Below are 22,480 nucleotides of genomic sequence, written 5' to 3'. Positions count from 1 at the left end.
AAATATTCTGAGTGATATGCTGTTATTGTTCCGTACTTGACCTCTATCTTAATTGTTGTTGTGTTGTCCATGTCTTTTACTTGCTTAACTTGCATATGCCATGCCTATTTCCTGCTTTGAAATTTAACTCATTTCATACCTATTCTGTCGCACTCTAGTTTAATCATTCTATCGTGCTGTCATTCATGCCCTTACTTGTTAACTTGTAAAGATCATGTGTTTCCTTCTTATTTGTCATATTTGTACTAAGGCCTTCAATATACTAGTTAATTAACGTTGATACCCCCTTGCTTTTCAATTGTTGTTATTACCCACGTGCTTTCCAATTAGTCCTTTACCGTTGTCCACATGTATATCCTGGTACACTGTTATTACTTGCTTATTTCCTACTTTGTAATTCCTATTATTGTGTTTCTATCATATGGTTGGTTCTGTTATATGTTCATTTGGAAGGATGAGTTGAACGCATGAAGGGTGTTGTTGTGCTAATTGAATTATACATAAATTTATTTATACATGGTGGGGATGAGATAAAAGCACGAAGGGTGTTATCGTGCCATGTGATTTGATATTTTGGATATACTTCTCATACTAGGAAAGATAGTAAATCTTCTACTGTGGTTCCTTTTAGTAATTGTTGACTGTCTCGCCGAGTTGTATATGATACATTTATCTGTTATGCTTTGAACTGCTTTACTGCTAATCTAATGTATATGTTATAACAATAAGCATCTTTTAACTAAAAGCCTCGTCACTACTTTGACGAGGTTAGATGAGATACTTACCAGTATATGGGGTCGGTTGTACTGATACTGCACTTCTGCACATTGCGTGCAGATTTTGGATCGGAGCTGCTGGTGACGTCGGGTGCTTATTCGAAAGATGTTTGTGCGTTTGGATATAACTGTCACTTGTCCTTAGTGGCTTAGGTTATTGCTAATCTATTTATATAACCTTCAAACAGAACGTGTATTTATTTGTATCAATTTTGAAATTCCAAATCTTAGAAGCTCGTGATTTGTACGACCAGGTCTCGGGTAAATTTGTAAATGTTCAGTTATCTATTTCTTATTCTCTTATAATCTTAGTTGAGTTGTATTTTCTGTTAGTTGACTTACCTAGCGGGTTGAGTTAGGTACCATCACGACTTGTGATTTTTAGGTCGTGACAAGGTGGTATCAAAGCACTAGGTTCGTAGGTTCTACGAGTCATGAGCAAGTATCTAGTAGAGTCTTGTGGATCAGTATGATGACATCCATACCTATCTTCGGGAGGCTACACGGCATTTAGGAAAATTTCCCTTTCTTGTTTTCTTATCGCGCGACTTTTCTTTAGCTTGAAATCTACGACTTTGACTCTTCCCAATCGCTCATATGTGATGTTGTGCACTCAGTAATTGCTATGTGCCGATGATCGGTGATGTTGCAAATGGATTACGATGGGTTATGGATGCTTGATTATCATTGCAATGTACTGTCTATCCTCAGAAACAGATGAATTGTTAAATCTTCTAATCGTTCATTTGTGGTATGAGGCGGGATCATATGTCTAGTTGGAAAGCACAGATTTTGGAAGATTGGCTGGTGGCCAGGCTATTGTGATTAAGGTGAGTTCATGGCAAGGTGTCGATTTGAGTATAACAAGTGGGCCATCTCTTGCATGATGAGTTTGGATCGTGTGTCTCGTATGAGGTTTCCATTTGGTAGAGTGCATATGTCATCATTTCAGAGCATTTGGGGAAGTTGTTTGACTATTGCAATGATGGGTAAGCATTTGGCAGAATCTTTGGTGTGTTCTATGATTAGTATTGCATGAATATTTGAAGTATTCAGCTAAATAGCCGTGCAGATCGGGGCATGCTATGAAGATATAGTAATTTGGGGTGTCGATAAGGTGATCTATGGCTTTGAGCTAAGTGGTGGGGTCTGCTAATGATGATCGAATTGTAGGGTCATGGGTCGTATCAGTTTCTGGGCTGAGGGATTGCTTGGTTATTTTTTCGAATGGTCATATACTGGTGAAGCACGGGTTGCTCGACGCGTATTAGCTGTGCATTGAAGATCAGAGTAAGATGAGTAGTTATCGAGGAGGTTCTGGCGAGTTCCAGGTCTTATGTAGCCTTTATGGACTTTTGAATTTGTTTACGGGCATGCTTGAAAATGGTAGCGAGTGGTAATCGGATCGGCGGTATTTCCTTGTCAAGAAGGGTCTACATGTCAATTTTAGAGTTATGCGAGAAATGGCTTCGAGTTCCCAGGAGGTTCCCTTAGGGCGGGTGTATTAGATTGAGTTACTTTCGGGTTGGCAGTCTGCGTAACTCGGTTGAGTTAGAGGTGATTGGTTCTTATTCCTCGATTATGTGTTAATGAGTTTCGATGAATTTATCATGGTTATGACCACGGTCGGAGTTGATTTTTCCTATAAGTATAGAGGCTATATTGCGTGTGGTGGTGTTTTCCTGGATTGGGTTAAATGAAAGATTCTCGGTTGATGAGGTGTTCAATTTGCTTATGGTTCAGAGTTGGCTATGAGATTTTCATAGTGTTGCGAGTAGCATGTTATAGGCGATGCGCCGTGTGGGGTTGAAATTTGCAGGTATAAGGTTGCAAATAGTTTCGGAGGGAAGCATATGAGTTCTTGATGGCACAAACGATTTTGGGTGTTAAAAGTTTTTCTGGCACTATGCGTTCCTATCGGAGTAGAGTTCGCCTGTTGGCAGGTACCATGTGTTTTGACTTATGGGTGTTTTTGTATGAGATGACGGAGTATGAGTTACGTGTTAGCCATTGAATAGCGGTGTTGAGATTGGGTATGAAAATTTTGGTATTCGTGAGGCTCAGAGATTGAACGTTCTTATTGATAGACTATTCCTAGATTGCAAGTTAAGAAGAAACGTAGTGGATTGGATGATAGACGGTAGGTGTTATAGAAATGTTGCTATAGACTTTTGGAAGGTTTATTACATGTTTGAGGAAGATCGGAATTTGGTTTGGGGATTATTTTGAGCCTAATGAGAATGTGTATTCTATATTGGATCGGACCTGTTTGTTTTACGCAGTTGTTGCCATGTGTATATCATCAGGTGGAATGGATGTCATTCACGCCTTGGTTTATGTTATATGTTTCTCTCTTATACTATGGCGGGTTGTGAGGGTTACATGATTCTTCGCAAGCATATTGTGATTCAGTTTAGACTTCATGGCACTATGGCGAGGTGGCCTTTGTGATGTTGATTTGCTTATTGCACCATAGTTGTGCTTGTACTTCTCAGTATTTTTTGTTCCTAATGATTTTCCTTATAGTTATATTTTTGTGCACTCTATTGTGCATGATGTTGGCGTACATATGATCAGTGAGCCCGAGTATTATGGCTAGAAGGGTACCCTATGTGGATTGATATGATGGGATCAGGTTGCACGACGCAACAGTACAGTGATGAAATGTGGCTCCTTATTTCTATTTCGTGTATTTTGCTTCCACCTTGTTGAGAATAGTTCATAATAAAAAGCTAAAATTTCCCTGCCTACTTAACTAGCTTAGTAGTTTTCTTATTTATTTTTCTTACTGTTATCTGCCATGTCTGAATTATTACTTGTTAGTGTACGAAACTGGGTAGTGTGTGGCTCCATATGATTATTGTTGATGCTTGTCAGTGTGGCTGCTTGTCTTAGCTGAGTGAGGTTTCTAGACCTCAGATTTATGCTATTGTATTGGGATGCGGAAGGTTTGGAAGAATAACACTATATTTTGTTGAGGATGTGGACAATGCCCTGGTCGAGCGAAAGAGTTTCTTGGCTTATTGATCAGATGAGTGGTTAAGCGGTTATGCATGTTTCTTTCATCATCGGTAGGGTATGAAGGTTTTGAATGAGGTTCTAATCGATATGAGGTTTGCTACCGGCACCGAATTTGTTTTGGGCAGTAATGGTGGTCAGCAGATCCTACTACGAGTGTCGAAGTGATGGGGTATATCATGTGATTACATCTTGGGTTATGGTTGTGACTTGATAAGCTCGTTCAGACCTATACAGTGTGTAGATATGAGATTCGGATCTTGCAAAGAATTCTAGATGATAGAATTGAGTTCTAAGGTTTCAAGACCAAGGTTGAAATAAGGATCTCTAATTGGGTTGTGTTGGCGGCCTTATATATAACAGGGTAATGTGGGATCACCCCCGGGTTATGCGTAGTAAGGTTACACCGTGATTTGATAGCTTTGGAACGACTCCTGGCATGTTCGAGGACGAACGTGTGTTTAAGTGGTGGAGGATGTAACGACTCAACTAGTCGTTTTGAGTATTTGCACTTTACTTGGTGATTTAGAACCAAACTTTGTGTTTTGAAGCCTTTAGAGACTCATTCTAGCCTTCCTTGATTTGCGTGCGCAGTCCGAGTATTGACCCGGGAGGCTTATATGCTTAAAAAACTAATAAAAACAAGAATTTTTGCCTAAAAAGTTCATTTTAGTTGATTTCAGTTAATATTTTGAGTAAATGGACCCGGCCCCATATTTTGACGGTCCCGATGGGTCCGTATTGAAATGTGAGATCTAGGTGTATGCCCGAAATCGAATTCCGAGGTCCCTAGCTTGAGTTATGAATTTTTATTGAAAATTAAAAGTCTGAAAAATCTAATGTTTTAAGATTGATTGAATGTTTGGCATTGTTGATACCGAGTCCGTATTTTAGTTCCGGAGCCCAGTACAAGTCCAATATAATATTTTTGACTTATCTGTGAAATTTGGTGGGAAACGGAGTCGGTTTAACGTGATTCGGATGTCTGGTAGTAAAAATAGAGATTTCAAATCTTTCTTGAAAATTTCATTTGATTTGGTATCCAATTCGTAGTTCTAAGTGTTATTTTGGCAATTTGATCACGCGAGCTAGTTCGTATGATGATTTTAGACTTGTGTGCACTTTTGGTTTGGAGTCCCGAGGGGATTGGGTATATTTTTGGATCATTGATTGAGAGACTAGTAAAGTTAAGAAATTTGGGGGTTTGACCATGGTCAATATCGGGTTAAGACGACCTCTTTCAGTGTTTTGAGTGCGAGAGCAGGTCTGTACCGTGTTTTATGATTGAAATTCATATATGGCTTGTGTCCGGGAGATTCCAGATGAGTTTCGGGCTGGTTTCAGATCATTTCGGAGAAGTTTGGGTTTTGTTGGTTTCTAGTGCGACATTGTTCATTCGCAATTGCGAACCTTTTATGGCAATTGCGAAAACATTGTTCATTCGCAATTGCGAACCTTTTATGGAAATTGTGAAACATTGTTCATCCACAATTGCCAACTATTTATGGCAATTGCGAAAACACTGTTCATTCGCAAATGTGACATCTGCAGCCTGTTAAGTGCTGAGAATTCCGAGTTTTTGCTTTATTTTCATATTTTTGAACCCTAGCTTCGAGGTGAGGCGATTTTGAGAGGGGATTTTCATACCAAAATATTGGGTATATACCTTTAATCAATTTCCAACTATATTTCATGATTTTATACAAGATTTAACATCAAATTCATGAGAAATCTATGGAAAAATTTGGGGATTTGTCAAAGTTTTGAAAAATGAAAATTTAGGATTTGAGAGTCGAATAGGACTCGGATTTGAAAACAAAATATATATTTGGACTCGTGAGGCTATAGGTAGTCAAGACCTACCCTTAGACCTGGGTTTTGACTGGGTGGGCCCGGGGTTTGACTTTTGTTGACCTTTTAGAAATTGAATAAAAATCACAGCTTTATTGATTGAAGTTGTTTTCTCTTGCATTGTGTGATGTATTCAAGTCATCATTGGCTAGATTGAGTCGAGCGGAGGCGAATTTGTAGAGGAAAAGGCTAAGTTGAGTGTTGAGTTAGCCGAATCGAGGTAAGTGTTTTGCCTAACTTTGTTGAGGGAATTTTTCCTCCTATTTGTCATTGTTTGCTACATGCGGGGGTGATACATATATGAGGTGATGAGCGTATATGTATATGACGGGGTTAATCATGCTCGGGGGTAGATTGTACTTTAATTCTGTCTTGTAGAATTACGTAACTCCCTTGCTTCATGCTTTACTTGATTTACCGATATTAAGAACGTAGTATAAAATGTTAGTAATCAAGACTTAGCCTAATATAACTTGATGGAATTTGATAGAATTCTAAGAATACATTGATGTGTCTAGTTTGGTCATCTCGATACATAATCATTACTACATTGCTACGATCGATATTTTGAGATGCTGGATTCTATACTTGTGTTGCTGATAAATTGTGATATTCGTGGAAGTACTTGAGTTATACTTCCCTTGAGAGCTTATTGAATCATTGTTGGCTTAGAAATTCCGTGATTTAGAATTTGTTGGAATATTTGTCTGAACACTCTCCTTGATGTTATTTATACTTCCTGCCTTGTCACTTTACTGATATCATATGCTTGATAATGAAGAATGTAAAGCAAGAAGAGTGATGCCATGCCATTTAATATACATTAGTATGTGAGGAAGAGTGTAAAGCACGAAGGGTGATGTCGTACCATTTCATATTCATTATTATGTCAGGAACAGTGTAAAGCACAAAGAGTGATACCGTGCCATTTCGTTTACATTATCATGTGAGGAAGAGTGTAAAGCACGAAGAGTGATGCCGTGCCATTTCATATTCAATATAATGTGAAGAAAAGTGTAAAGCACGAAGGGTGATGCCGTGCTATTTCATATACATTATCATGTGAGGAAGAGTGTAAAGCACGAAGGGTGATGCCGTGCCATTTTATTTATATTGTTATGCTTTTAATATTGTGAGGTCATGGCATGAAGGGTGTTTCCGTGAAGGTGAGGATGAGGGACATGCATTATGATGTGATATATGTTTTCCGTGTATACACTTCCACCCTTACCTTGAGCTGTTATTGTCGCAATTAAATATTCTGAGTGATATGTTGTTATTGTCCCGTAGTTGACCTCTATCTCAATTGTTGTTGTGTTGTCCATGTCTTTTATTTGCTTAACTTGCATATGCCATGCCTATTTCCTGCTTTGAAATTTACTCATGTCATACCTATTCTGTCGCACTCTAGTTTAATCATTCCATCATGGCCATTCATTCATGCCCTTACTTGTTAACTTGTAAAGATCATGTGTTTCCTTCTTATTTGTCATATTTGTACTTAGGCCTCCAATATACTAGTTAATTGACGTTGATACCCCTTGCCTTCCAATTATTATTATTACTCACGTGCTTTCCTCCTTTACCGTTGTCCACATGTATATCTTGGTCCATTGTTGTTATTTGCGTATTTCCTACTTTGTAATTCCTATTATTGTGTTTCTATCATATGGTTGGTTCTTTTATACATTTATTTGGAAGGATGAGTTGAACGCACGAAGGGTGTTGCTGTGCTAATTGAATTGTACATAAATTTATTTATACTGGTGAGGATGAGATAAAAGCACGAAGGGTGTTATCGTGCCATGTGATTTGATATTTTGGATATACTTCTCATACTAGTAAAGATCATAAATCTTCTATTGTGGTTCCTTTTAGTAATTGTTGACTGTTTCGCCGAGTTGTATATGATACCTTTATTTGTTATGCTTTGAACTACTTTACTTCTAATCTAATGTACATGTTATAACAATAAACATCTTTTAGCTAAAAGCCTCATCACTACCTCGATGAGGTTAGATAAAATACTTACCAGTACATGGGGTCGGTTATACTGATACTGCACTTCTGCACATTGCGTGTAGATTTTGAATCGGAGCTACTGGTGACGTTGGGTGTTGATTTGGAAGATGTTCGTGCATTTGGATATAGCTTCCACTTGTCCTTGGTAGCTTAGGTTATTGCTAATCTGTTTATGTAACATTCAAACAAAATGTGTATTTATTTGTATCAATTTTGAAATTCTAAATCTTAGAAGCTCATGATTTGTACTAGTAGGTCTTGGGTAAATTTATAAATGTTCAGTTATCTATTTTCTATTCTCTTATAATCTCAGTTGAGTGGTATTTTCTATTAGTTGGCTTACCTAGCGGGTTGAGTTAGGTGCCATCACGACTTGTGGTTTTTGGGTCGTGATATCTATGGGAAGCCTCCTTACTATAGCCATCTGAGACCTTTTGGATGTCTATGTTATGCCACTGTTCCTAGGGTCTAGTGACAAGTTTGGAGCTAGGTCTTTCCCCTATATTTTCTTAGGCTACCCCTTTGCTAAAAAGGGATATAAGTTGTATAATCTTGCTTCCAATCTTCCTTTGTGTCCAGAGATGTTATTTTCTATGAGACCATCTTTCCTTTTGCCCAACCTTCCTCTACTCCTTCACCTTCTTCCACTCATTCTCCTGTTTTTCCTTCCCCTTCATCTCCTATTAATGTCTTCCTTTCTGCAACTCCTTACTTCCCTCCTTCTAGTGATACAAGTGATGAGGTTTTCCCCTCATCTTCACCTCCTCTTTGTGATGTCTCTCCTTCTTCCTCTTCTCCCTCTTTTGTTGCTTTGCCTTCTTCTGCTCCTACTCCCTCCACTTCTCCTCCACTTATCAGGAAGTCCTCCTGACCTCACAATCCTCCCAGCTACCTCCAGAACTATGTTTGCTCTCTCCCTACTTGTTCTGGGCATGTTGCTTCCTTATCAGTTGTTGGTGCTCTTTCTATCTTTGAACCCCAGTATTACTCCCAAGTTGCCCCTGTTCCTGAATGGCAGGAGGCTATGAGACAGGAATTTGAGGCTTTGGAAGCCAATGACACATGGTTTGTCATGCCTTTGCCTCCTGGTAAGAAACATATTGGGTGTAAGTGGGTTTACAAGGTTAAATATAAGGCCGATGGCAGTGTTGAGAGGTTTAAAGTTATATTGGTGGTTAGGGGGGACACTCAGGTAGAGGGTGTTATTTCCAAGAGTCTTTGTCTCTTGTTGTCAAAATATCCACCATTAAAACTTTGGTTGCTCTTGTTGTCAAAAGACATTGGCCCTTCTATCTGCTTGATGTCAATAATGCCTTCTTACATGGGGAATTGGATGAGGAAGTTTTCACGAAGCTTCCTCCTGGTTATTTTGTTCCCTCCTCATCTGGTTCTACCCCAATGGTGTGCAAGCTTCAGAAATCTCTTTATGTTTTGAGACAAGCTTCAAGGCAGTGGTATGCTAAGCTTTCTCAGGCCCTCACATCTAGAGGCTATTCTTCTTCTCTCAATGATTACTCCCTCTTCATTAAGGGTTCTGGTGTTTCTCTTGTGATATTGGTTGTTTATGTGGATGACATTGTGATCACTGGGGCTTATTCTTCTGAGATTTTTGCTGTTAAGTCCTTTCTCCATGCTCAGTTCAAGATTAAGGATTTGGGGTGCCTTACTATTTTCTGGGCATTGAGGTTCATTATTCAGATTCTGGGGTTATCCTTCATCAGAGGAAGTTCATTCTTGATCTATTGGCTGACTTTCACTGCTCAGATATTTCTTCTATTCTTTGTCCTCTTGAGTTTTCTGCCAAGCTTAAAGCTCATGAAGGTGATCCCTTACCTAAGCTTGATGTCTACATGTCTCTTATTGGGAAGTTGAATTTTCTTACTCACACTCGGCCTGATATTTGCTTTGTTGTTCAACACCTTAGTCAGTTCATGCAATCCCCTTGTCTTCCCTATATGCAAGCTGCCCTCCATGTGTTGAGATACCTGAAGGGTACCTCTGATTATGGGATTTTCTTTAACAATTCCTCTGATTTGTCTCTAACTGCTTACTATGATAGTGATTGGGCTGCCTGTCTTGACACTAGGAGGTTTATGAGTGGTTATTGTGTGTTTTTAGGTGGCAGTCTTATGGTTTGGAAGTCTAAGAAGTAGCCTATTGTTTCCATGTCTTCTGCTGAAGCTGAATACAGGGCCATGAGCAAAGTTGTGGATGAGCTGGCATGGCTGTCTCATTTGCTCTCTAATTTGGGTTTGCATTCTTCTCACCTATTCCTTTGTTTTGTGATTCTCGGGCTATTATCCACATTGCTAAGAACCTAGTTTTTCATGAACGAACAAAGAATATTGAACTTGACTGCCATTTGGTGCGGACCAAGCTTGCTGAAGGTCTTATTCATCTGATGCATACCTCTTCTTCTTCTCAGCTGGTTGATATTTTTATAAAGACTTTGGGTGGTGGTGCTCATCATGGTTTTCTTTTCAAGTTGGGGATTCTATCATCCTCCAACTTAAGGGGGTGTTAGAAATATACCACCCACTCCTGATTAGTGTTAGGCCCATATTTTCTTTTGTTATTATATGTATTGGGCTAGGCCCATTTTCTTTCTTTGTAATTATTAACTGAGTTGGGTTAGAAAGGGAAGTTGGGTCATGTATATATATATATTGTTTGGGCTTCTCATTTGTAAAGGGATGGATCATTTTATTCTTTCAGCTCAGAAATAATATCAAAAGCTCTCTTCTTTCACTCTCAAACCCTAGATTAAATCTGTACAATTTCACCTCCATTACTGTTGTTAACAGAAGGTGCATGAAAAGAACTATCCTGTCCATGACCTTGAGTTAGATGCTATTGTTCATGCCCCGAAGATTTGGAGGCAGTATTTGTACGGTGTCCCTTGTGAGATCTATATTGACCATCGGAGTTTGCAGCATCTATTCAAGCAGAAGGATCTTAATTTGCATTAGACGAGGTGGTTAGAGTTGTTTAAGGATTATGATATCACTATTTTATACCACCCGGGGAAGGCCAATGTGGTGACCGATGCCTTGAGTCATCGAGCTGAGAGCTTGGGGAGTTTGGCTTATCTACCAGTAGCAGAGAGGCCCATGGCGATAGATGTTCAGTCCTTAGCCAGCCAGTTTGTGAGATTGGATATTTCTGAGCCTAGTCGGGTATTGGCTTTTGCGGTCTCTTGGTCTTCTCTTTATGATCATATCAGGGAGTGTCAGTATGATGACCCCCATCTACTTATCCTTAAGGACACAGTTCAGCACAGTGATGCTAAAAAGGTTACTATTGGGGATGATGGTGCATTGAGAATGTAAGAGAGGCTATGTGTGCCTAATGTGGACGGTTTGCGTGAGTTGATTCTTTAGGAGGCTCATAGCTCGTGGTACTCTATTCATACGAATGCCGCAAAGATGTATCAGGACTTGAGATAGCATTATTGGTAGCATAGAATGAAGAAGGACATAGTGGAGTATGTTGCTCGGTGTTTAAATTGCAAGCAGGTGAAGTATAAGATCAACGACCGGGTGGATTGTTTCAGAAGTTAGAGATTTCGGAGTGGAAATGGGAGCGGATCACTATGGATTTTGTTGTTGGACTCCCACAGACTCAGCGGAAGTTTGATGTAGTTTGGGTTATTGTAGATAGGCTGACCAAATCAGCTCATTTCCTTCTTGTGATGACTATCTATTCTTCCGAGCAGCTGGCTCAAGTTTATATCCGTGGGATTGTCAGACTTCATGGCGTGCCGGTATCTATCATCTCTGACCGGAGCACGCAGTTTACATCACGGCTCTGGAGAGCCGTACAACATAAGTTGGAAACTCGGGTGGAGTTAAACACAACATTTCACCCCCAGACGGACAGAAAATCCGAGCGCACTATTCAGATTCTTGAGGATATGCTTTGTACGTGTGTGAAGGAGTTTGGAGGTTCTTGGATCAGTTCTTGCCACTTGCGGAGTTTGCCTACAACAACAACTATCAGTCCAACATTCAGATGGTACAATATGAGGCTCTGTATGGTAGGAGGTGTCGGTCCCCAGTGGGTTGGTTCGAGTCGAGGGAGGCTAGATTATTAGGCATAAACTTAGCTCCATTGGGTGATTTTGGCTTAGGGGCGTGTTTGGATTGTGTTTTGGAGGTCCGTAGCTCATTTAGGCTTGAAATGGCGAAAGTTGAATTTTTGGAGTTTCAGGCCAGTAGTGGAATTTTTGATAGCAGGGTTGGAATCCGATTTTGGAAGTTGGAGTAGGTCCGTAGTGTTGAATATGACTTGTGTGCAAAATTTGGGGTCAATCGGACATGGTTTGGTTGGTTTTAGCACCAGTTGTCGAATTTAGAAGTTTCAAGTTCTTTAAGGTTGAATCAGAGGTTGATTTGGGTTTTTAGCGTTGTTGGATGTAATTTGAGGGCTCGACTAAGATCGTATGATGTTTTAGGATTGGTTGGTATATTTGGTTGAGGTCCCGGGGGCCTCAGGTGAGTTTTGGATACTTAACGGATTGGGTTGAGAATTATGCAAATTGCTGAAGTTGTTGCACCTGTTGTATTCGCACCTGCGCATTTTGGACCGTAGGTGCAAAGTCGCAGAAGCAACTAAGGAGCTACAGAAGCGAAATTTGGCTTGCCCAGCTGAGACCACAAAAGCGGTTAGAGTCTAGCAGAAACGGACTCGCAGGAGCGGAGAAAAGGCGCAGAAGCGGGCGCGCAGAAGCGGCCCTTGACTGCAAAAGCGATTTTTGAGGACTTAAGTTAAGTCCGCACCTGCGATTGTTTTTCCGCATGTGCAGGATCACAGATGCGGTTGATCCCTCGTAGAAGTGGAAATCGCTGGGCAGAAAAAGAGATTTTCGAGGGTTTGAAATTCATATCACAAAATTCAATTTGGAGCTCGGTGGAAGGCGATTTTTCGAAAGATTTTGAAGAAGAGCTATTGGATTTGGTCTACTCGGAGTTAGATACTCGTGGCAAGAGCGTAATTTCGGATTGATTTGAGCTTGGATCGAAGTAAGTGGCTTGTTTAACTTTATGTGGGGGAACACCCCCTTAGGATTTGGTACTGTTTGATATATGAGCGTCGTGTACGTGAGGTGACGAGTGCGCACACTGGCTATTTGTTGAAAACCCCCATTTTCATTAAGCAAATATATGTTTTTCCTTTAATTGAGCAACACTAATATATGTAATTATCCTATTTATCTTTGGAAATCATGCCTAACCTTAACTGTCTTAACTACCTTAGCTGCCTATGTGAACTCTGTGCAGCATGCTTAGTGAAAATTACATGTCTTCCTTGATATGAACTTTGTCTAAACTGTAGAATTCCTTATTGAAACTATTGTTTATGTTGATTGAGTTGCATATTTACTTTGGGACTACAGAACGGTATTCCCGGAGATCCACCTGCATACTTAAGTTAGGGACTACGGGGCGCTATCCCAGGAGATCCTCATGTACTGTATATTTTCTTTGGGACTACAGAATGATATTCCGGGAGATCCCCCTGCACATTTATGTTTGGTACTACGAGACAATATCCCGGGAGATCCCTTGCATATTTATGTTTGGGACTACGGGGCGGTATCCCAGGATCCCCTGTTGTTATCTCTGTGTACTGAGTTGTTGTTTTTCTGTGATTTCATTCTCGCTTAATTTCTATACTTATCATTACTACAATATTTTATTATGTATTATTTTGTTATATATATACCAGTAGGGCCCTGACTGATCGCGTCACTACTCGACCGAGGTTAGGTTTGGTACTTACTGGGTGTCACGACCCAAACCGATGGGTCGCGACGGGTGTCCAAATCCTACCTATCATACACCTTTAAGCATGTGTTTAAGATGTAAACCTGAATAACATCTGCTGAATTACGAAGATAACATACGTGAATGAAACCTGCCAACAAGGCATATATATGTATATATGCAGAATACAGTGGCGAGCCGGCAAGGCTTCTATAGATAACTATACATCCAATAACTGAAAGTCGACAAGGCCACATACAACCCAACTAGACATACTGTCTACAGACCTCGAATGGAAACATAACTGTACAAAGACGGGACTGAACCACGTCATACCCATATATATATATCGTACGAAAAATATAACATAGACAAAAGCAGCTCTGGATCAAAATCAAACATATCGTACCAAAATCAAAAGCAGCTCCGGATCAAGTGGAGCACGCCAACACTCGCTGATTAGGGATCCTAAGAAGGGGGACCGTCAGCTTGCCTACCTGCAACTGCGGGCATGAAACGCAGGCCCCGTGAAATAGGGCGTCAATACGAAAAATGTACTGAGTTTGTAAGGCGTGAAAATTAGTACGTAAAAGGCATAGATGAAATATGGAATATAAAAATACGTCTTTAAATCTGAATAACTTTGTAAATTCTAAAACATTTATAATGTCGTGCACGTGCGTATAAATGCCGTGTCATGCATAGGTATGGGTGTACATTATATCATCAAGTCACTGAGGGCATCCCATCATATCGTCTCGCCCGCTGGGGGCAACATTATCAACATATACCAGCTGATCAGGTGGTGGTGCGTATATAACGCCGTAACCTTTTCCCATATCCCATATAAATATACTTACATATATACGTGTATATAACGTTGTGTGGTCATGGGTCAATACACATGTATAAATGGGTAAAATGCATGAAAAATACGAAAAAATCTCAATATTCCTTCCGGATAAACTTTTTTTCAACTGCGTATTATTCTGAGACCCATGAACAGAAGATAATAATAATTCTCATGGGGAATCAAGAATATAGACACCCCTAGTATCTCTATGAATAGAGTAATTTATGAAAGTTGTGTGTTTGCTCGTTTCTTCAATATAATTTGGACCATGCCAAAAGAAAAAAGGGATGGCCTTAATATTCCTAGGGAAAACTCTGTATAGTATTCTATTGAAAACTTTCATGGATTGAACTTAGAACCCCAAAAATCAGATTAAGCTTTTACTTTTTGATATTGTTGAACGAGATTTTTTCCTGCTTGTTTGAAATTTTATGAACGAAATTTTTGCTTGATTCCTAGAAATTTTGGAACGAAATGGCTTCTGCTTCTAATGTTTTGTTGAACCAAAGACAGAACGGATTTGATCTTAACAATGAATTGATAATAATGACTCATGGATGCTTATGTGCAAGTCTTATTTTGATAAGACTTATGTTTAAGTCTTGTTTTTGTGACACTTCCATAACTAGCCACATGGCAATAACGACCGAGAGTCATATTTAGCCATTGTGGCTTTATGCCACGTTGGGGGATAATTTTATAATAATTTTTTTATTCATTTATTAATTAATTGGGTAATATCCTATTATTCGATAATTAATCAGTTACCCACATAATTTTAAAAAAATATCATAAATTACTTAAAATTCTACTTACTTTTAATATACTTTATATATTATACTACCGTGGTCATATGGTACCTTGCATGGTACTAGTTCATAATCATCGGATGTTATCACTCTACCCGTATTTTATCTCAAACTGGCTACTTTCAACGAAACTCGTTTTCTTTAATTCGTGTACCCATTTATCCTTCACGACACTTCTTTATCGCTTGTTATAAATAGCGTAAATGCGTTAGCGTCAAGATAATCTCATCCCCGAGTCTACGTCAATTAATTGAAGACGAAACTTTTAACGTACGGACACGGGAGATGTAACACTGGTACCGCTGTAGTGTACTCATGCCCTTTCCTGGACATGTTTTTCGTGTGCAGATCCAAGTACCTCCTTTCAACCATATTACCAGTGAGGCGAGACGACTGTACAGACTTCGAGGTATATATGTCGCGTCCGCAGACCTAGGAGTCCCTCTCTATTCTTCCTCAAGTTAAAGACTTCTTGTATTTTCTTCTTGTATTAGACTCTGGAGTATGGGAGTACTGTGTCTCTTCTTTAGCTTGTGACTTATGACATTTCGGGTTTTGGGAGAGTTATAAATACTATTCGAAAGTGATTATTGTATATGCCGAGCGGCATCGCATTTCCTTGTTTAAAATTTACTTTTAGTTTATAGTTTTTATGTTTTGTTCTTTATTCCGCAAATGTTAGGCTTACCTAGTCGTAGAGACTAGGTGCCGTCACGACAGGTTCACAGAGGGAGAACTAGGATCGTGACAATATTAAAATAACTATAATATGAGGATATTTCAACTTTGAATTAATTTAGAAAATAAAATAAATTAAGTAAATAATATACAAAGATATAAATGATAAATTTAGAAAATTGAAGAATTGTGAACCATAAAATAAAATTTAAAAATAATATTTTGAGAAGTAATAGTGGAAATATGATATTACGCCAAGTGACACGTCAATAAATTATCATATTAATAATGTAATAATATTAAGTAATAAAAATTATAATAAAGAAAAATAAGAAACAAAAATGTTATACGATGTCGATGACTATATAATTTATTTTTCTTTAATTTCGTATAATTTAGTTAATGAAATATTGTATTGAGAAGTAAGATGCCAATTGAAATTTTATTAAGGCAGCATGATACTAAAAAGAAAAATTATAATTTAAAATAATTAATATTTTTTAGTATTGGTTCTAATACTAGTAAATTTCAAACCTGTGTCCTGCATTGTCCTGTAAGCGTTAAGCGAGTAGTTAAACCGTCAACAGTTTCTTTCGATCAATGTCCGCCAGCGCCTATTTATTTTCTGAATTTGAAACTTAGAAAAGAAATTCAAAACAAGGGAATCTCTCTACTCATGCCAACGTTTTCGATCTCTCTCAGTGGACTCTGCTACAGGTAATTAAGCCTATGAACTCAGTTATTATGATTTTCCTTATTTTATCATTCAGTGCAGTTCTGTCATGTTAAGTTTCTATTCTTTGTTTTTTCTTTGAATCAAATCAGTTTGTCATGAACCCTTGGCGTTATGTTCTCTTTGGGGGGATTGTGTAGCAATATCACAACAAGGAACTCCCCAGTTTTTGTGGAGCACATTTAACTCTGCTTACCAATAATTAGATCTCAGGTTCAAATCCCTAGCGGATGCAAAAATACTAGTAGGTAATTTCTTCGCATCCGACCACAAGGGTTGGTCGACAGAGTTATCCTCTATCTGTGCTGGTGGGAGAAGGTAGCAGGTATCCGTGGATTGTGCCCAAGCTTGCTTGGGTACCGCCGTGTTATAAAAAAAAAGCTTATGAGGTTTTTCTTTTAATTTTCCCTTGTGTGTTTTGTTTGACCTGTCTAGAAAGAAGAATAGATGTTATTCAGATGTTCCTCACGTATAACTTATATATCATCTCCAGTAGATTGACTTATTCCATAAATGGGCAAGCGCGCAATCATCAAGGACTTAAACTAAGAAGAAATATTACATTATGAACTTCAATCTTGCATAACATCTTTCCGATGGAGGCTCTCTCTTTGGCATGCTCTGATCGACTTTTATTTCTGTTATGTTTCAACTCATCATGCTTGCTCTCCTGAGTCTGATCTTTCATCTGTTAAAACTATGTGATTAGATAGAGTGGAAGTTAAAATAAGTCGAGAATATTAACCATCAAGGGATGTGGTGCAGTGATGGGGCTGCTCCTCCCTTAACCAGAGGTCTCGAGTTCGAGCCCTGGGTATGGAAAAATCCTTGGTAGGGAGCGATCCCTCCCCCCCGGAGTGGGGCCTTACCCGGCGCTAATCCGGATATAGTCGGGCTCCAATGCAGGTACCGGACATCGAATGGAAAATCAAAAAAAAAAAAAGTCGAGAATACTAGATTGTGAACTTAATCTTGCATAACATCTTTCCCGTGGATGCTCTCTCTTTGGCATGCTCTGATCAACTTTAGTTTCTAATATGTTTCAACTCATTGTGCTTGCTCTCCTGAGTCTGATCTTTTATCTATTAAAACTAGGTGATTACATAGAGTATAATGTACTTTTATCTTGGCAGTTGTGTTAATGGCAAAGGCTCATCACTGTTTGGGAAATGTATGGTGAACTGTGAATTTAATTGGAAAGAAAAAATAAAGTAACAGCTTTTCCCTCAAGCACAAAAACTGAGGAACGCTGGCTAATGCGAGGAAAAAAATCCTTATATAAAATTTCAAAAGGTTAGATGGGCTGAATTAATATCGGGAAGAGTAATGAAACCTTAGTAGGAGTCGCTAGCTAGATACTAACTGTGTTCTTTCCATGTGAAGTTTGTGGTCCTCCAATCTTCCAATTTTGTGATCTTTCCTGATACTCTCTCGTGTACCATTTTTTTGTCACTCTGATATAGGAAAAATGGAAAATTATATGCAGTTGAAAACATTGCTGAAATGTTTGGATATCGGCTTTATATGGAAATTCTGGTGAGAATATTGATGAATACTTTGAAAGTCGACAAGTGCATTTGCTCATTATTGATTGACTAACCTGATTTTAATTTTCAGAAGTGGCTGCAAACTCGTCAGTACTAGACCATGAGGAGTGGTAGGAGATCTGGTGTAGATACAATCAGCATTTTGCCATGTAATGTTGTGGATGAAATTCTAGGGGCCTTGTCTTTGAAAGACGCAGTGAAGACCAGTATCTTGTCAAAAGACTGGAGGTACAAATGGGTGACACGTCAGGAACTTGATTTTAGTGATGAGTTTTTCAAGTCTTTCAAAGAAAATCAAGAAGCCAAGGCAATCATTTACCAAGTCCTACTACTCCATAAAGGACCAATACTGAAGTTTAAACTCGGACGCCCTAACTTGAAAAATTATCCTCATATTGATCACTGGATACTTTTCTTGTCATAGAAAAATGTCCAGGAATTTACTCTTCACAGATGCGGGGACAACAGATATCATTTATCTTCTCACCTTTTTACGTTCCAGCAACTAAGGCATCTGGAAGTTCGTCATTGCTTGTTTTACCCTCCACCCGGTTTCAAAGGGTTTAAGAAGCTTATTAGTCTTGATCTTCAGCATGTCACTTTTGTTCCAGTAATAATTAGGAATCTCATCTCCAAATGCCCATTGCTTGAACGATTGAGGTTGGCTTGGTGCACAGAATTTGACATCCTTGATATTGATGCCGCTAATCTCAAATACTTCACTTTGATGGAAATTCAAAGTTCATTTGCTTCAAGAATGCCCCGATGCTTGAAAAAGTTACTGTGTCTATCAATTCACGAGTTTTGCCTGATCCACCTCCTGGTTGTTCCAATTTTACAAAGTTCTTCAATTACATGCCTTCCCTGCAGGAACTGGATCTACGTGGTTCTGTATTAGAGGTAATGTTCATTTTGTGATTGTATTAATTATAGTCTAATGGAGCTTTTTACATATCATAACCAAATGATGTATCTGGTTCGTATATTTAACTAATTTTTGACTTCCATCTAGTACTTGATCCTGGGAGGTCTGCCAAAGAGTCCCCCAACTGCTCTGAACAATGTCAAATCTCTCAGTATTTCGAGCATCTCTTTCAGAAATGTTGAGGAGGTTACATGCGCTGTTTACTTGATTAAAAGCTGCCGTAAATTAGAACAGCTTACAATTGAATGTGTAAGCACTCTCCTACATTCTCATTAAGGTGACTGAATATGGTTTTTTCGTCTGAACTCGCCTAACAATTTTTCCCGAAAATCCTTTAGGAATCAGTGGACAATATTGTGGAACCTGTTGTACAATTCTTACAAGCCCAATCAAGCTCGTATGGTGCTCTGAAGTTGCAAAGAGTACATATGAATATGTTTATTGGTGTTGAGATGGAAATGGAGTTTGTGAAGTTTATATTGGCATCTGCACCTATACTTGAGGAAATCTTCATTTGGAATTTTGCATATCTCCTTCCTCGGCCAGGTGCCCAAATTATGGATGAGATTAAACAATTCAGCCGAGCATCACCCAATGTTGAAGAAGTTGAAGTAGAAGATTGTGTACGAATTGAAGCCCTAGAAGCCATGGAAGTGCGTGACTTTGATTATTGATTTTTGTGGGTCTCGTAGATATACGTCTTGCATAAATGGTGCAAGAGAAGGCTCATTTTTGCCCGTTATGCACTGTCTGTGTAGTATGCAGTATACAGGTTTTTGCCTAAGATACTCTACATGAACTTATTTAACTATTTACTACTTACCTACGCTCTGTGCATGTATTAATCTATTAAGCGCATACCATGTTCTTTAACATAATTTTTATTATTTAATCATAATTAATAGGAATCTCATCCTCTAGAAATCATGCAAGTGCCATGACTTTGATTATTAGTTTTGTTGATCCCGTATGTGTTACATCTTGCATTCAAGACGACCATAGATGGTGCAAGCAGATAGAGAAAAAAAAAAAAAAAGCAATAACACATTCTTTTCTAAAATTTTAAAGAATCAAAGTTAAGTGGAGTGAAAGAAGATCTCCCATCTGGTTTCAAATATACATAATCTTGATTAAGACCTTGTTTGGCTGAGCTGTCAAAAGCGGCTTATGGACAAGTACTATTTGAAAGAAGTAATTTGTGTTTGCCCTATTTGATTGAGAAGTGCTTCTTATAGTATTTGATAAGCAGATTGTGTTTGATCAGTTTTTTCAAAAAGTATTTTTTAAGTGTCAAATTACGAATCTAAACAAGTATCCAAGTTTATTTTACAATTTGGATTATTTAAACAAGATGGTAAATACCAGAACTAGGAAATGCATCAAGAAATCCTGCCCAAGTAAAGATAAAACCTCATTTTATGAAATGTATATCAGATAGGAACCCATCTAGTAAAGCTGGCAAGAGATAAAAATTAGCTCTGATGAAAAAATAGCAACAACAGTTGAACCCCAAAGTCTAGGTGAAGAAAATTCTAAAACAGATGATACTGTGAATCATATTGATCCTTATAACGAGGATGAAGATGAAGTTGATGAATTAGATAAAATTGATAAAGTTCCTCAAGAAGAGGAGGAAAGTGGTAAAGAAGAGGAGGGAGGCGATAATGAAGGTTCATGACTTGGCGTAATTAATGAAATATCGATTTTTCCAGAAAAAATATCAGTAAAATCAAGGTTAAAGGTGATTTTTGAACTGAAACAAATGTTGCAACAGCAAAAACTACCGGGAAAAAAATTCAAACACTAATATTTTGGCCAATTTATTAAGTTCTCAATCACCAGAATAAATTCAATGGACAAATGGTCCATTATCTTCTTCTTCGTCAAATTAGAGCGCTGAAGAAGCATGAGATATAGTTCCGTGTGGATGAAAACCCAATGTATCTCGACATTAATGAGTTTGCATTGTTGATGGGGTTGAATTGCCACTCGTATCCCAACGATAAAAAATTGAACAAGGTCATGAAGAAAGGTGAAGATTTTTGCCAAAAAATTATGGGCAGCAAGAACACTAAGGTTACGGGAGACAAGTTATTGTCTTTGGTGAAAGGCAGTAGGTTAAGTTCTGATAAAAATTTGAAGTGTTGGTGTGATTTATGCATACCGTTCTTATGACGGAAGACTAGTCCAAGGATATAAAGTTGAAATGACTTAAAGATGATGACCTCTTTGAAATTCTTCAGCTTATATCCGTGCAAAAATGAATTTTTTGACCTCACTGTCTTGACATATACTCTTATCATTGTGAAAACATGTGTCATATATTTATAAAATTAGTATAAATATCGGGTGTAAATAAGTTTTTACTGTACTTTTGCTAGGATTTCATATTAACCGCTTATTTGGCTAAACTTTCAAAATCTACTTATTGAAAAATTATTTTTTCTAAATTGAGTTTCTGAAAAAGGAAAAACTTAGGATAATAATAGTTTGTGTTTGACCGAATCATTTGAGAAGCGATTTAGTTATAAAAGTATGCTTTAGGTTAGTCTTTATTGGAGTGATTTTGAGTGTAAAATTACGAAAAAATAGATAAAATTTATTTTATCGTTAGCATTATCTAAATAATAAATAATTTGAAATATTTGTTATGGGAAAAAAAGATCTTAATTAAGCTTTTCAATTTTATTTTAATTAAAATGTAGAAACTAAAATTATGAAGTAGAGAGAGGGAGTATATCCATGAGTCTTTGGTCAAGTAATATTGTTTACCTCGAAAAATATGAGTAACAATTAAAGATAATTTGTGGTTTTAAAGATACGTGATATATTCTAATACTAGTGATTATATGAGTAATATTGAGTTTAAGTAAGACGAAATAATGAACCAAATCAATGTTATCGGAACAGTAGGGACCTCGAGCTTGTCTATCCAGGGACCTCGAGGTCAGCTGAGACCAACAAAGTATGAACAATAAAGTAAAGACAATAAAGCTGAAGAATAATTGTTGAACACGTTAAACAAGAGAAGAATAAGAATGTTCTATTGCAGTGAATGATCTGATCCCTTTACAAAATGATTGGGGTCCCCTTTATATAGGAGGAGAAAACCCCAATATAGTACCTTGCTCATAAAGGTAAAGAATTCTATTGGTATAGGTATATAACGACCTAGTACGGACTTGTACTATTTCGTACAACCCTTATTCTATAATTAATGCCCAGGTCTACGTGTCCTTGAGAAGTTCCCGCTCTTTCTTGATTGACTTTGAGATAATGCTGCCCTCGATGCATTCCGTACCAGGCATTCGATCAGCTTCCTCGAGGTAGGTATCCCTTAGCTGGATACGACACCCACTCCGAGTCTCCCGAATTCGGGCCTATAGCCCGATTTAAGACTTCAAAATCATACTCTTTGATTTTGACCGTATGCAGATAGTCCCTACGTTTCTTAGAATGAAATGATATGAAACGATTGGAACCTCGATTTTCCCGAGCATCTC

General features: G+C 38.2%; 1 protein-coding gene across 4 annotated transcripts; it reads left to right on the top strand.

Annotated features, from left to right (window-relative positions):
* The first annotated feature begins 16,340 nt into the window (after positions 1-16,340).
* On the top strand, positions 16,341-19,901 carry LOC104226318 (F-box/FBD/LRR-repeat protein At1g13570-like). 4 transcript variants are annotated; one of them, XM_009778282.2, is made up of 5 exons: positions 16,341-16,489; positions 17,992-18,041; positions 18,123-18,952; positions 19,065-19,226; positions 19,316-19,901. In XM_009778282.2, exons 3-5 carry the CDS (start codon positions 18,818-18,820, stop codon positions 19,649-19,651), a joined length of 633 nt encoding a protein of 210 aa, XP_009776584.1. In that variant the 5' UTR covers positions 16,341-16,489; positions 17,992-18,041; positions 18,123-18,817; the 3' UTR covers positions 19,652-19,901. The 4 variants fall into 4 exon arrangements, with proteins under 4 accessions (XP_009776584.1, XP_009776581.1, XP_009776585.1 ...); XM_009778279.2 differs by having other exon boundaries at positions 17,969-18,041; XM_009778283.2 differs by lacking the exon at positions 17,992-18,041.
* The last annotated feature ends 2,579 nt before the right edge of the window (positions 19,902-22,480 follow it).

Source organism: Nicotiana sylvestris, chromosome 8 (genome assembly GCF_000393655.2).
Source record: "Nicotiana sylvestris chromosome 8, ASM39365v2, whole genome shotgun sequence".
NCBI lineage: Eukaryota > Viridiplantae > Streptophyta > Magnoliopsida > Solanales > Solanaceae > Nicotiana > Nicotiana sylvestris.
This window is presented reverse-complemented; position numbering and strand designations above follow the sequence as displayed.

Coding starts and splice junctions, on each gene's coding strand:
- LOC104226318 (XM_009778283.2), top strand. CDS start 18,818: ATGCTTGAAAAAGTTACTGTGTCTATCAATTCACGAGTTTTGCCTGAT. Junction 18,953..19,064: donor TACGTGGTTCTGTATTAGAG/GTAATGTTCATT, acceptor ACTTCCATCTAG/TACTTGATCCTGGGAGGTCT. Junction 19,227..19,315: donor AACAGCTTACAATTGAATGT/GTAAGCACTCTC, acceptor AAAATCCTTTAG/GAATCAGTGGACAATATTGT.